Raw genomic sequence first — 13,697 nt, 5'->3', positions numbered from 1 at the left:
CCAAAATTAGTTTTTTTGGCATAGAGTGCAGCCTCGTGAGAGGCATTACATTTCTCGCTTTGTGTATTTCAGTCATACACCGAGAGGAAGTGTTCCCTCATAACATGTTCACTAGAGCATATTGTTACTTTATCAGTAGCAGCCTGTATTAGACCACATTCCTCTTCACTTGTCAGTCCACTGCGACAAGACTGTGCTGAGTATCACTTGGTGAGGAAAAAGGGTTGAGTTGACATAATGGTTGTTTTTGTTCACAGATCAGGGATGATAATAAGCGGCAACATCCGTGTCTGGTGGATTTTTCTAAGCTGCCCGAGACTGAGAGGAACTACAACCTGCAGATGTCCACAGAAACTCTGAAGTATGTACATTTAGCTAACTCGATATGGTTCCTCATAAACTTCGCTTGCAACAGAAAGCCATTCAATTATCACCATTTCAACCTTTTCATTCCTTAGTATATTGGATGGATTTCCATATTTGTACATTGTGCTATTTAGATTCGAGCAGAAGCTGTGCAATTAGGGCATGACATTAACAACGCTGTCTGGATCATTTTAGCACACCATCACAGTTATTGCTAGTGTTTTTGGCACAACACCGGCATCTTCCAGATAGCAATTTTGGCATGCTAGGAAATCCCAGATAGCAATTTTGGCATGCTAGGAAATAGGATCTGTTGTAGATCGCATTGGAGGAATACAGAAATTGTGGTACCTATTATAGTTGTCTGCTGCATGTTTCACACCACAGCAAAACAACACAGCCTGGAGCATGATGCAATGAATTTAAATAGGGCGGTCTGCACCACTTTTGCACTTCTTATCAATTGTGCCCGATCACTCGCAACACGGCCACTAATAGTACCGTACATGCATTTTTTTTTTTTCACGTGTCCTCGTCAAGTTACACAGGGAAATTATATTGTTGATGTAGATGCCCATATCTGCTGTACCGATGTACTTTACAAAAGAGAAGTGTGAGTTACTTCTCTTGTTGCCTTATTTGTACAATGCAATCATTTGGATGTATTCAATGTTTGGCACAGCCAGACCAGAGCAGGAAGGGATGGAAAGAAGAAAATAAAGGAGACAAAGGGGGAAATTGCAAGGACAAAACAGAGACAACAAAAACAACAACAGCAACAACAACAGAACAACATCAGCAAAATTATAGCAAAGAACCAGTAAATTAAGTAGATAGTTATAACACAGAAATGACAATGAACATTATTGCACTACAACTTGAGCAATAAAATACCAACAATATAACACTATTATAATAAATAATAATACAAAATCCCTCTATTATCATCATTACAATTGCTTCAAATGCAACAATACATATATGTAATGAATACTTGAATTAAAAAAGAAAGCAGATAAAGAGGAGTGGACTGTATTAACCTTATAAATTGTTATGGTAAAATAGGAGGTTAAGCTTTAGCAGTGTGCCGCGGGGGGGGGGGGGGGGGGGGGGGAGACACATGGACAAAGATAAGACCTTCTGGAGGAAAGTTCTGTGGTCAGATGAAACACAAATTGAGCTGTTTGGCCACAATACTCAGCAATATGTTTGGAGGACAAAAGGTAAGGCCTTTAATCCCAGGAACACCATCCCTACCGTCAAGCATGGAGGTGGTAGTATTATGCTCTGGGCCTGTTTTGCTTCCAATGAAACTGGTGCTTTTAAATGGGACAATAAAAAAGGAGGATTACCTCCAAATTCTTCAGGACAACCTAAAATCATCAGTCCGGAAGTTGGCTACCAAAAGCGCCTTATTGCAGTGAAACTTTCCAAGGGACATGTAACCAAATATTAACATTGCTGTATGTATACTTTTGACCCAGCAGATTTGGTCACATTTTCAGTAGACCCATAATAAATTCATAAAAGAACCAAACTTCATGAATGTTTTTGTGACCAACAAGTATGTGCGGGGACTAGACTCAGTAGGCCCCCTCGGGCATTTGACATCGGTGGGCATTGAGACCCAGGGGCCCCAGACACGCAGCCCGGCCGCAACAGCCCGCCGCAACAGCCTGGCCACAACAGCTCGGCCGCAGCAGCACGGGATGGGCCCCAGTAGGGCACGCATGCTCCGAAGGCGACAACACTCTCCAAAATAAAAAAAAAGAAATAATAAAAATAAATAAAAATAACTCCTCGGAACCCACCGTCCACTGAGAATTGGCAGAAAAATCCCCCTCTCACAGATCGGGCCGTGCGTCGCCCCTCTCAGGGTCAACCCCAGACAAGCGCGCACCTAGACGACGGCAAGACATCGGGCATAAAGGACGGCCCGGCAGAGTGAGAGGGTAGGTCCGGGCCGACAAGCCAACCAACATGAAGACAAACTAAAACGAAGCCAGACCCGACAACCACAGCGCGCATGCGCCGCCAAGGACCATAATAGCGGCCACAGGTGCTTGCACAACAAACAAACGGCAGCAAAGACAACCCCTGCAAAATCCCCGACGGCCAGAACCACCGCACCAAATCAAAACAACCAAAAAAACGCCACCGACAACCACACACAGACAAAACCATGGAGACCAACCAGTGCCAGTTTGCTAGCCAGCCCAAACGCCAACATGCGCACCAGAGACATTAACGGCACCCCACACCAAGAAACTCCACTCCGGCACACTGACAAAGCTTAACCTATTTTTATCTGCTTTCTTTTGTAATTCAAGTTATCATTACATATACAGTATGTATTTGAAAGCGTACTGTTGATAATAGAGGTATTTATTGTTATTCATTATCAATCATGCTATTTTTATTGGTATTTGTATTGCTCCATTTGTAGTGCAATAATGTTCATTGTCATTTCTGTGTTATTAATATTTACTTCACTAACTGCTTCTTTGTCATCACTTTTCGTATCATATTTGTACATATCGTACTTGCTGATACTGTTCTGTTGTTGTTGTTATGGTTGTTATTGTTTTCTGTTGTTGTCTCTCTGTCTTATCGCCCTCTGTCCCCGCAATTTCCCCCCCTGTCTTCATTTTTTTTCTCTTTGTATCCCCTCCTGCTCCGGTCTGGCTGCACCAGCATTAATATACATCCATCTATCCATCCATCCATTTTCTACCGCTTGTCCCTTTCGGTGTTGCGGGGGTGTGCTGGAGCCTATCTCAGCTGCATTCGGGCGGAAGGCGGGGTACACCCTGGACAAGTCGCCACCTCATCACAGCGAAGCTCAGAGTTCCCTCTCCCCAGTCACTACGTTCAGCTCCTCCCGGGGGATCCCGAGGCGTTCCCAGGCCAGTCGGGGAGACATAGTCTTCCCAATGTGTTCTGGGTCTTGCCAGTGGCCTCGGACGTGCCCGAGGGTCGGACGTGCCCTAAACACCTCATCTGGCTCCTCTCGATGTAGAGGAGCAGCGGATTTACTTGAGCTGCTCCCGGGTGACAGAGCTTCTCACCCTATCTCTAAGGGAGAGAAAACACATTTTGGCCGTTGTACCCATGATCTTGTCCTTTCAGTCATAACCCAAAGCTCATGACCATAGGTGAGGATGGGAGTGTAGATCGACCGGTAAATTGAGAGCTTTGCCTTCCGGCTCAGCTCCTTCTTCACCACAACGGATCGATACAATGTTCGCATACTGAAGATGCCGCACCGCACCAAACCGCCTGTCGATCTCACGATCCACTCTTCCCTCACTCGTGAACAAGACTCCAAGGTACTTGAACTCCTCCACTTGGGGGAAGATCTCTTCCCCAACCCGGAGATGGCACTCCACCCTTTTCCAGGTGAGAACCATGGACTCGGACTTGGAGGTGTTGATTTGCATCCCAGTCGCTTCACATTCGGCTACGAACCGATCCAGTGAGAGCTGAAGATCCTGGCCAGTTGAAGCCATCAGGACCACATCATCTGCAAAAAGCAGAGACGTAATCTTGCAGCCACCAAACCGGATCCCCTCAATGCCCTGAGTGCGCCTAGAAATTCTGTCCATAAAAGGTATGAACAGTATCGGGACAAAGGGCAGCCTTAGCGGGGTCCAACCTTCACTGGAAACGGGTCCGACCTACTGCCGGCAAGCAAGCTCTGTCACTGATCTAACAGGGAGCGGACCGCCACAATCAGACAGTCCGATACCCAATACTCTCTGAGCACTCCCCACAGGACTTCCCGGGGGACACGGTCGAATGCCTTCTCCAAGTCCACAAAGCACATGTAAACTGGTTGGGCAAACTCCCATGCACCCTCAACGAGCCTGCCCAGAGTATAGAGCTGGTCCACAGTTCCACGACCAGGACGAAAACCACACTGTTCCTCCTGAATCTGAGGTTCGACTATCCGGCGTAGCCTCCTCTCCAGTACACCTGAATAGACCTTACCGGGAAGGCTAAAGAGTATGATCCCACAATAGTTGGAACACACCCTCTGGTTCCCCTTCTTAAAGAGAGGAACCACCACTCCGGTCTGCCAATCCAGAGATACTGCCCCCGATTTCCACGCAATGTTGCAAAGTCTTGTCAACCAAGACAGCCCCACAGCATCCAGAGCCTTAAAGGGAAACTTCGGTTTTTTTCAACCTGGGCCCTGTTTTCATAATTTTTTCTGTATATGTGAGTGCTGGATAAAACATTTTTTGAGGTCGCGCCAGTATTGAGCAGGGCAGGCAGCCTCCAGCCCAGCTAACGCTCGTACACAGGGCAACTGGCTCTCGTCAAAATTCGGCCTATAAACATGCATTTTTTTCACACTGACAGGCTCAGATAGTTACAATGAGTGTCCGACAACATACTAGAAAGGAGAAATTAACGTATGTCTCTACCTTTAGCTGGAGATCGCTGTTTGTTGTGAGCTGTGTCCAAATCTCACCACGCTACAAATCTCGTTCCGAAATCTCGCGATAACTCGCGACAAAACACCGGTGGAAAAACAGTTACCTGACTGAGGTGAAGAGAGATGACTGAAGTGATTTTCTGTTGGATTACCGAAGACTGTTATTTTAGTTTTATAGAAAAGTTTGTTTGTTTGTCTGTCATGGCTGAATTTTTGCCTGATGTGGACGACGTGGATGAAATTGCATTTGATTTTGATGGCCGGCCGTATCTATTTGAGCCGGAGTACACAGATGAAGAGCTTCAAGAAATTGAAGAACGGACGAGGAGAGACGGAGTTGGGCAACAGGCAGAGGGCACGGAACCAGCTGCTGCAAGGCTGCGAAACACTGGAAACTGGTGGTGTTCCTGTGGGTGCTGTGTACCTTTGCCTACAGAGGAGGAATGCCTCTGTTGCAGGGAATGGGACCTTTTGCAGCCAGCTGTGTTTGGGGATTACCCAGTGGACGGTACACAACGCTGTGTAACGTCATCAGAGGATTTCCCCTCCTTGATCAACAGGGCAGTGCTAGAGACCTTCTTCCATGTTCCCAAAATCAACTGGAAGAGGCGGCCAAGACCACAGGGAGAAAACGGCCAGCTGTCTATTGAGTGAGTATACGTGACATATTTAGCTTTGTGTAATTTATTTACTGAGAAAGGTCTCTGGTATGAGTAATTACTGTTACAGTATGTATTTAGTCATTACAACTGTTACAGTATGTATTTAGTCTTCATAACTGTATGTATTTAGTCTTCATAACTGTATGTATTTAGTCTTCATAACTGTATGTATTTAGTCTTCATAACTGTTACAGTATGTATTTAGTCTTCATAACTGTATGTATTTAGTCTTCATAACTGTTACAGTATGTATTTAGTCTTCATAACTGTATGTATTTAGTCTTCATAACTGTTACAGTATGTATTTAGTCTTCATAACTGTATGTATTTAGTCTTCATAACTGTATGTATTTAGTCTTCAGAACTGTATGTATTTAGTCTTCAGAACTGTATGTATTTAGTCTTCAGAACTGTATGTATTTAGTCTTCATAACTGTTACAGTATGTATTTAGTCATCATACTTTTCACAAATAAACTTGATTCTTTCCTCTTCTCCAGCCAATGCAGACTAGTGGCTTACCGTGTGGTGCTGGAGTGGGCGCTCAGAGGAGAGCGTCTAGGTCGTGGCAATAGGAGAGTGTTGCCTAGATGTATAGTTATGGCTATAAGAAGCAAGTACCCCTCTCCCACCGGCACTTACACTGGCTTCAACGAGGCAGAGGACATCTTCAATATACTGTAAATATTTCTGTACACGTACATATCACTGTAAGATTCAATCTTTTACAATAAAGTAATAACAATAGCACAGCTGTGTTTCTATCTCTTTATTTTAAACCACAAACCAACACCCCCACAACCACACCCCCACACACACCAATAATGTTCTATACATTATTTTTTGTCAGCTTTAGTATGGTTTGAACCGTGAACTGTGCCGTGTGTCCAAGTAGGAGGTAGTGCCAGATAGGTCCCGGACAATGATGGCTTGGTGCGAGGTGTGGTCTGATGGGGACTTGAAAGAAGAACTTTCAAGCAAGATGAGAGATTAGGACCTCTTGATTGAGATGGATCTTCGTCTGCTCTGTGTTGCGTTTTGACAGGAGTGGATTGTGGGACTGCAGCAAATTCTGTTGCTTGTGGAGAATCACCACCATCAGCCTCCTAAAATTGTTTTATTCACAGCCAAGTAAGAACATTATTATTGTACAACTCATAATTATATTTCTTCTATTACAGTTTATAAGTTTACAACATATACAATTGTTTCCCTGTTCTCAAAATCAGAATAGCCATAAAGTATAAGTGTGTAGTCTAAAAACATTACACAGTCATTGAGCTACACTTCAGCGCCACTAATAAGCTGATCCTCTATGATGTTTCCCTAATGTATTAGTTGTCACCAGTGCCTCATGTGCAAAGGTAGATATAAAAACAGTCTTATGTTATGTAATTGGTTAGTATAAATATTACATTTTTTACACCATGCACACACACACACACTTTAGAAAAAATATTACTCAGATATCAATTTGTGAATATCACTTTTCAGATTCTGATTACTTTATTCTAATATGAATGTGAAACGCAGAAAAGAGGGGATAAGTCTCTATTCATAGGCCATTAGGCTCAGTCGATTTTTTGGGGAAAAAATATGGGTTTAGGTCATGCCATCCTATCATATCAAAAGAATCAAACAAAGGCAATAATCAGAAAAAACTATCCGCAAAGTAGTAGCTATACCACCCATTGTAACTGAGCTACATTTTGATCTAAAAGATATTGTATTGCGCCTGACACCCATATATATATATATATATATATATTGTTTATATATTGGATGTAGTGTTTTGAGAATGCTGGATTGTGAAAAAGACCACTGCTCATCCGTAAACTAAATGCTTATAAGCGGTGCTGTAGCTGAATTTACAAACTAAGAAAAACATCAAAACAGCGATCACACATTCAACTCATTGATAAAGTATATGCACAGTGTTTGAAATTACAAACTAGGTCAATTATAGATGCTGTCAGCTACGTATGAGCATCCTTTGTCTGATTTTTACACTAGTTGAAAGTTTACACATGCTATTTGCTAGTAAAGGTGCTAATACAGTGCTTATATTTGCTACTATCATTCGTGTATACTGATATCACATCAACACAACATATTAGCTAATAACGTAACATTACCTGCACTCTGCATGCAGCTGGTGTCTCCCATCTTGGGACTGCACTTTTCTTTAGGTAAAGGTGCTTCGGATTTGGTCTCTTCTTTGACTGGCAGTAGTCATCCCGATCAAAGTGATCACTGCAGACCCTGTGGTCGGCACGGCGCAGTACATCAACAGGAGTGTCGGCATCCATTTGTAGCACAGCTAGCCATAACTTCAGTGTGTCCGTGTTGAAGTAAGGTAGTCTATGAAAGCTGCGCGAAGAGTAGCGCAACATTTTGTTGCCACAGTTTGGAAATGCGCACTCACGAACCATTGTTTTACTTTTATCCTTTTCTATAAAACTAAACTAACAGTCTTCGGTAACTTAGTCCAATACAAAATCACTTCGGTCGTCTCTCTTCACCTCAGTCAGGTAACTGTTTTTCCACCGGTGTTTTGTCGCGAGTTATCGCGAGATTTCGGAACGAGATTTGTAGCGTGGTGAGATTTGGACACAGCTCACAACAAACAGCGATCTCCAGCTAAAGGTAGAGACATACGTTAATTTCTCCTTTCTAGTATGTTGTCGGACACTCATTGTAACTATCTGAGCCTGTCAGTGTGAAAAAAATGCATGTTTATAGGCCGAATTTTGACGAGAGCCAGTTGCCCTGTGTACGAGCGTTAGCTGGGCTGGAGGCTGCCTGCCCTGCTCAATACTGGCGCGACCTCAAAAAATGTTTTATCCAGCACTCACATATACAGAAAAAATTATGAAAACAGGGCCCAGGTTGAAAAAAACCGAAGTTTCCCTTTAAGGAACTCGGATCTCATCCACCCCCGGAGCCTTGCCACAGAGGAGCTTTTTAACTACCTCGGCAACTTCAGCTCCAGAAATAGGAGAGCCCACCACAGATTCCCCAGGCACTGCTTCCTCATTGGAAGACATGTTGGTGGGATTGAGGAGGTCTTCGAAGTATTCCCTCCACCAATCCACAACATCCGCAGTCGAGGTCAGCAGAACACCATCCTCACCAAACATGATGTTGACAGTGCACTGCTTCCCCTTCCTGAGGCGGCGGATGGTGGTCCAGAATCGCTTCAAAGGCATCCTAAGTCGTTTTCCACAGCTTCCCCAAACTCCTCCCATGTCCGAGTTTTTGCCTCCACGACCGCTGAAGTCGCACACCGCTTGGCCTGTCAATACCTGTACGCTGCCTCCGGAGTCCCATGAGCGAAAAGGACCCGATAGGACTCTCTCTTCACCTTGACGGCATCCAGCGGGTTCTAGGATTACCGCCACGACAGGCACCAACCACCTTGCAGCCATAGCTCCAATCGGCCGCCTCGACAATAGAGGTACGGAACAAGGTCCACTCGGACTCAATGTCCAGCACCTCCCTCGTTACATGTTCAAAGTTCTTCCTGAGGTGGGAATTGAACCTCTCTCCGTCAGGAGACTCTGCTAGACGTTCGCAGCCAATCCACCACTGCGTGGTGATCGGTAGAAATCTCCTCCCCTCTCTCCATCCGAGCGTCCAAAACATGAGACAGCAAATCCGATGACACAACTACAAAGTTGATCATGAAACTGTGGCCTAGGGTATCCTGGTGCCAAGTGCACATATGGACACCCGTATGTTTGAACATTGTGTTCCTTATGGACAATCTGTGACGAGCACAAAAGTCCAATAACAAAACACCACTCGGGTTCAGAGCAGAGCAGCCATTCTTCCCAATTACGCCTCTCCAGGTTTCACTGTCGTTGTCAATATATGTCCCCCAGTAGAACAAGGGAATCACCCGGGGTAGCACTCTCCAGTACTCCCTCAAGTGAATCCAAAAAGGGTGGGTACTCTTAGCTGCTGTTTAGTGCGTAAGCACAAACAACAGTCAGGGCCCCTTCCCCCCACCCGAAGGCGGAGGGAAGCTACCTTCTCGGCCACTGGGTTGAACTCCAACGTGCAGGGTTGAGCCGGGGGGCAACAAGAATTTCCACCCCAGCCCGTCACCTCTCACTCTGTGCAACGCCAGAGTGGAAGAGAGTCCAGCCCCTCACGAGAGAACTTGTTCCAGAGCATTTGCTGTGCGTCGAAGTGAGTCCGACTATATCTAGCCGGAACATCTCCACCTCGCGCACTAGCTCAGGCGAGCCCCCCCCCCCCCCCCCCCCCCCCCAATTTTACACCTAATTGAGTCCTCTTGAGCAGTGGTCCCCAACCACCGGGCCAGACCGGTACCGGGCCGCGGACCAATTGGTACCGGGCCGCACAAGAAAAAAAAAAGCTTTTTTTTTTTTTAATGATTAAATCAACATAAAAAACACAATATATACATTATATATATTATATATCAATAAATATCAATACAGTCTGCAGGGATACAGTCCGTAAGCACACTTGATTGTATTTCTTTATGAAAAAAAAATAAAAAAAATAAAATAAATATACCCTCCCCCCCCCCGGTCCGTGGGGCAAATTTTGAAGCGTTTTCGGGTCCGCAGCTACAAAAAGGTTGGGAACCACTGCTCCTGCGTATTCCCTTGACTTTTATTATGGCAGATATGCACAACCTAATGCATTAACACATCCCACCTTTCTATTACCACTAAGCTGTGCATGTCTAGTCAAGGCAGAGGTGATGTTTGGGATTAAGCAAGGTTATTAACTGTATTGTTTTTCTCGTTCACAGAACCCTGTTGGCACTGGGTTGCCGAGTTGTTCAGGTCAATCCAAATGCTGACGAATCACTAAAGAAGCTCAAACTCCCGAAGAAGTAAGAGCCAATGTCTTCTCTTTCGTTGAGATACTGAGAGTTTTGTCCTAACCTGATTTATAATTATTCAATATTTAGACATTCATGACTCTTTAAAATGTTCTCTGTTGTAGCTTTATGATGTCCAGTGGTTATAAACCATCCCCTCTAGACTTGTCTGAGATGAAACTGACTCTAGGCCAAGAGTTGCTGGTGGATAAATTGGCAGAAAATGCCCACAATGTTTGGGCCAAAGACCGCATCAGACAAGGATGGACCTACGGCATTCAACAGGTAAATGGGCTGTGCTCACACATTTTGTTGATCATGTTTTGTGTTCTTTCTTTTTCTCTTACTTAAAGGGGAACTGCCCTTTTTTTGGAATTTTGCCTATCGTTCACAATCATTATGAAAAATAGGACGATGAAAGTTATTATTATAATTTTTTTGCATTTGTTGCGGCGGCGTGACCAAGCGTCTTTTTGTGTCGTTCTGGCCATTTTCGTGTCCTAAATGGCTGTCAAAGTGTACCAACTTCTCGGAATACCTACTCAGACTTCTTCTGTCCAGGTGAAATGCATGAGTTATGATCTTGAATAAATGTCAAGGGAACCAGGATGCAGCAGACCACTCGATGATGTAAATATAGGGACACATGGTGGTGATCACTGCATCGCTATAAATAGTTTGTCTGCGTTAGCGCTTATAATAACAATATCACTAATACTCGAGTCATACCAAAGACTATAAAACGGGGACCCATTACCTCCCTGCTTGGCACTCAGCATCAAGGGTTGGAATTGGGGGTTAAATCACCAAAAATTATTCCCGGGCGCCGCCACCACTGCTGCCCACTGCTCCCCTCACCTCCCAGGGGGTGAACAAGTGTGTGTGACAATTATTGGTACTTTAACTGTAACTTTAACTTGGTTAATATTCAAATAACGAAATTTAAATGGAGTATTGTTGGCGGTTTTTGAATGGTCATTGGATTTTATGAGCGAAATAGAGGAGCTCCCATTGGCTCCACCGTAAGCTGACTTTTATTTACATTTATTTGATATTTAGAATGCATAAAAAAAAATCCATCCGTCATCATGTCTTGTATAATGTTTGTGAACGATAGGCAAAATTCCAAAAATTGTGCAGTTCCCCTTTAAAATGTCACCTTGTTGGATTACTCATTGAAGAAATAAAGTAAATTCCCTTTGAGAATATGTTGCTTTTTTAACTTTTTAATTATTGTATACTATACTCATACTGCAATGAATAATATGCTGATGAATTGTAATTCTCAAGTCTTGTAATTATTGTTGCTACAGTAAGTATTCAGTTCAGATAATGTTTGAGTGAAATGTTTACATATTGTCTCACAGCGAGGCATGCTGGGTTAATTTGAACACACATAAAAGCAGCCCTATGAGGGTTGCATATGTTGTTTTTAGATGTTTTTGGCTCTGGAAGATTAATTTGTTTTTTTAAAAACTGATAGCTGTTTGAAGTAAAAAACACAAATCAAGTTATGGATTTCTGACTGACACGTTGTCCACTTTTGCGGATTCCTGCAGGATCTGAAAAGTAAACGTAACCCCCGCTTGGTCCCCTACTCCATGCTGGATGAACGTACCAAGAAGTCTAACCGCGACAGTCTACGGGAGGCCATTCGCACTTTGATTGGTTATGGTTACAACATAGAGCCATCTGATCAAGAAGCAGGTGTGTCTTAATTATCACTTTACCAACACGTATGGACAATTTTACACACTTTGTGGAAGTGACTGTGCCCCGAAGCACAAAGCAAAGTCTATTAAGTTTGATGTGGAAGAACGTAAGAGCCCTGACTTAAAACCCATAAACATTTTTTGAATGAAATAGCTATATTGTTAGTGAGGCCCTCTGTCAGGTCCAACATCAATGTTCAACTATAGTTGTGGACAAAAGTAATCTCAAACACGCTTCAAAATGGTATAGAAAACCAGTCTTTCTCTGTTGGTATTCCTTCCAGGACAAGTGGTTGAACGGCTCAGCATTGACAAAATCCGCTTCTTTCGAGTAGAGCGAACGTACGCGGTGAAGACAGGCAAATGGTACTTTGAATTCGAGGCGGTGACAGGAGGAGACATGAGAGTTGGCTGGGCCAGACCTGGATGTAAGCCAGATGTGGAGCTGGGCACAGATGATCTAGCTTTTGTTTTTGATGGATACAGGGTAATCATTTCTCCTTTTATATTACATGTTGCATGTTAAAGCAGTAGAGCATGTTTTTTTTTAGTGTACAGTGGAACATCAATTTATGAACTTAATTGTTTTTTGAACAGGGTTCGTAAATAGAAAAGTTTGTATATTTAAGCAAACTTTTCTATAAAAAACAATGTAAATATGAATAATGAATTACAGCCTCTATTTAAGTAAAGGTTTATACACTTTGAACTAGGGATAACCAATTAATACAATTTACAATGAGGGTCCTACCAGATGTCATAAACAAGTTCAATGTTCAGTATTAAGGATTATTTTACATAATGTGCACATCATGGCTTTTGCGATAATTGGTGTTTCAGTAGACTGTCATATGCTCACTCCACAATGTTGCGTGCATCCATATTTATGTTCCAAAAACATCAAGCTTGGTTCCATCCAGTTCCACCAGTTTTCCTCACAAATCAGCATTAGAACATTGTGTGTAAGATATTTGTGTGACTTTTACTAATTACATAAAGTAACCATTCAAAAAAAGACAGAACATGTTTGCAGTCAGTGTTCCATATACTTGAAATACACACAGGGCCACTGTCTGAACATGGGAAGCCGCTTGTTTGGGCGCTGCTGGCACAGTGGAGATGTGGTGGGCTGCATGATCAACATGGAGGACAAATCCATGATATTCACCCTCAATGGAGAGATACTCATCACCACAAAAGGCTCTGAACTTTGCTTCACTGACTTTGAAACGGAGGAGGGTGAGACAATGTGTGTGTGTGTGTGTGTGTGTGTGTGTGTGTGTGTGTGTGTGTGTGTGTGTGTGTGTGTGTGTGTGTGTGTGTGTGTGTGTGTGTGTGCGTGCGTGTGTGTGTGTGTGTGTGTGTGTGTGTGTGTGTGTGTGTGTGTGTGTGTGTGTGTCTGTGCGTGTGTGTGTAGTTTTCTGTAATGCACATGTGGTCAAAATTTTCATATAAACTCAAATATTTCCATGAATTCAATAGTATTTTAAAAGTGGTAGGATATATTTCTTGAGAAGGTCAAGCCCCTATTACCTTTGCTTGTGTAAGTCTCATGTTTGACTGAAGCTTGTAGTTGTTCTTTCTGCCAACATAAAAAGAATGCACTCCTTGGATGAACTCAGAATAAGAAAGTCCTATCAGCAAAGATCGAAGAAG

General features: G+C 43.4%; 2 protein-coding genes across 2 annotated transcripts in view; both read left to right on the top strand.

Annotated features, from left to right (window-relative positions):
- The window catches only part of LOC133646604 (ryanodine receptor 3-like), a 168,978-nt gene that overhangs the window by 8,699 nt on the left and 146,582 nt on the right, over positions 1–13,697 (top strand). Inside the window, exons 4-9 of the mRNA XM_062042144.1 lie at positions 258–361; positions 10,258–10,341; positions 10,455–10,614; positions 11,889–12,036; positions 12,326–12,528; positions 13,106–13,280. Coding sequence (XP_061898128.1) covers positions 258–361; positions 10,258–10,341; positions 10,455–10,614; positions 11,889–12,036; positions 12,326–12,528; positions 13,106–13,280 — 874 coding nt within the window. The remainder of the gene's footprint in view (positions 1–257; positions 362–10,257; positions 10,342–10,454; positions 10,615–11,888; positions 12,037–12,325; positions 12,529–13,105; positions 13,281–13,697) is intronic.
- On the top strand, positions 4,626–6,233 carry LOC133646605 (uncharacterized). The gene is made up of 2 exons (XM_062042145.1): positions 4,626–5,457; positions 5,969–6,233. Exons 1-2 carry the CDS (start codon positions 4,931–4,933, stop codon positions 6,150–6,152), a joined length of 711 nt encoding a protein of 236 aa, XP_061898129.1. The 5' UTR covers positions 4,626–4,930; the 3' UTR covers positions 6,153–6,233.

Source organism: Entelurus aequoreus, linkage group LG03 (genome assembly GCF_033978785.1).
Source record: "Entelurus aequoreus isolate RoL-2023_Sb linkage group LG03, RoL_Eaeq_v1.1, whole genome shotgun sequence".
Taxonomy (NCBI): domain Eukaryota; kingdom Metazoa; phylum Chordata; class Actinopteri; order Syngnathiformes; family Syngnathidae; genus Entelurus; species Entelurus aequoreus.
Note: the sequence above shows the minus strand (reverse complement) of the source record. Positions and strands in the feature narration are given on the sequence as shown.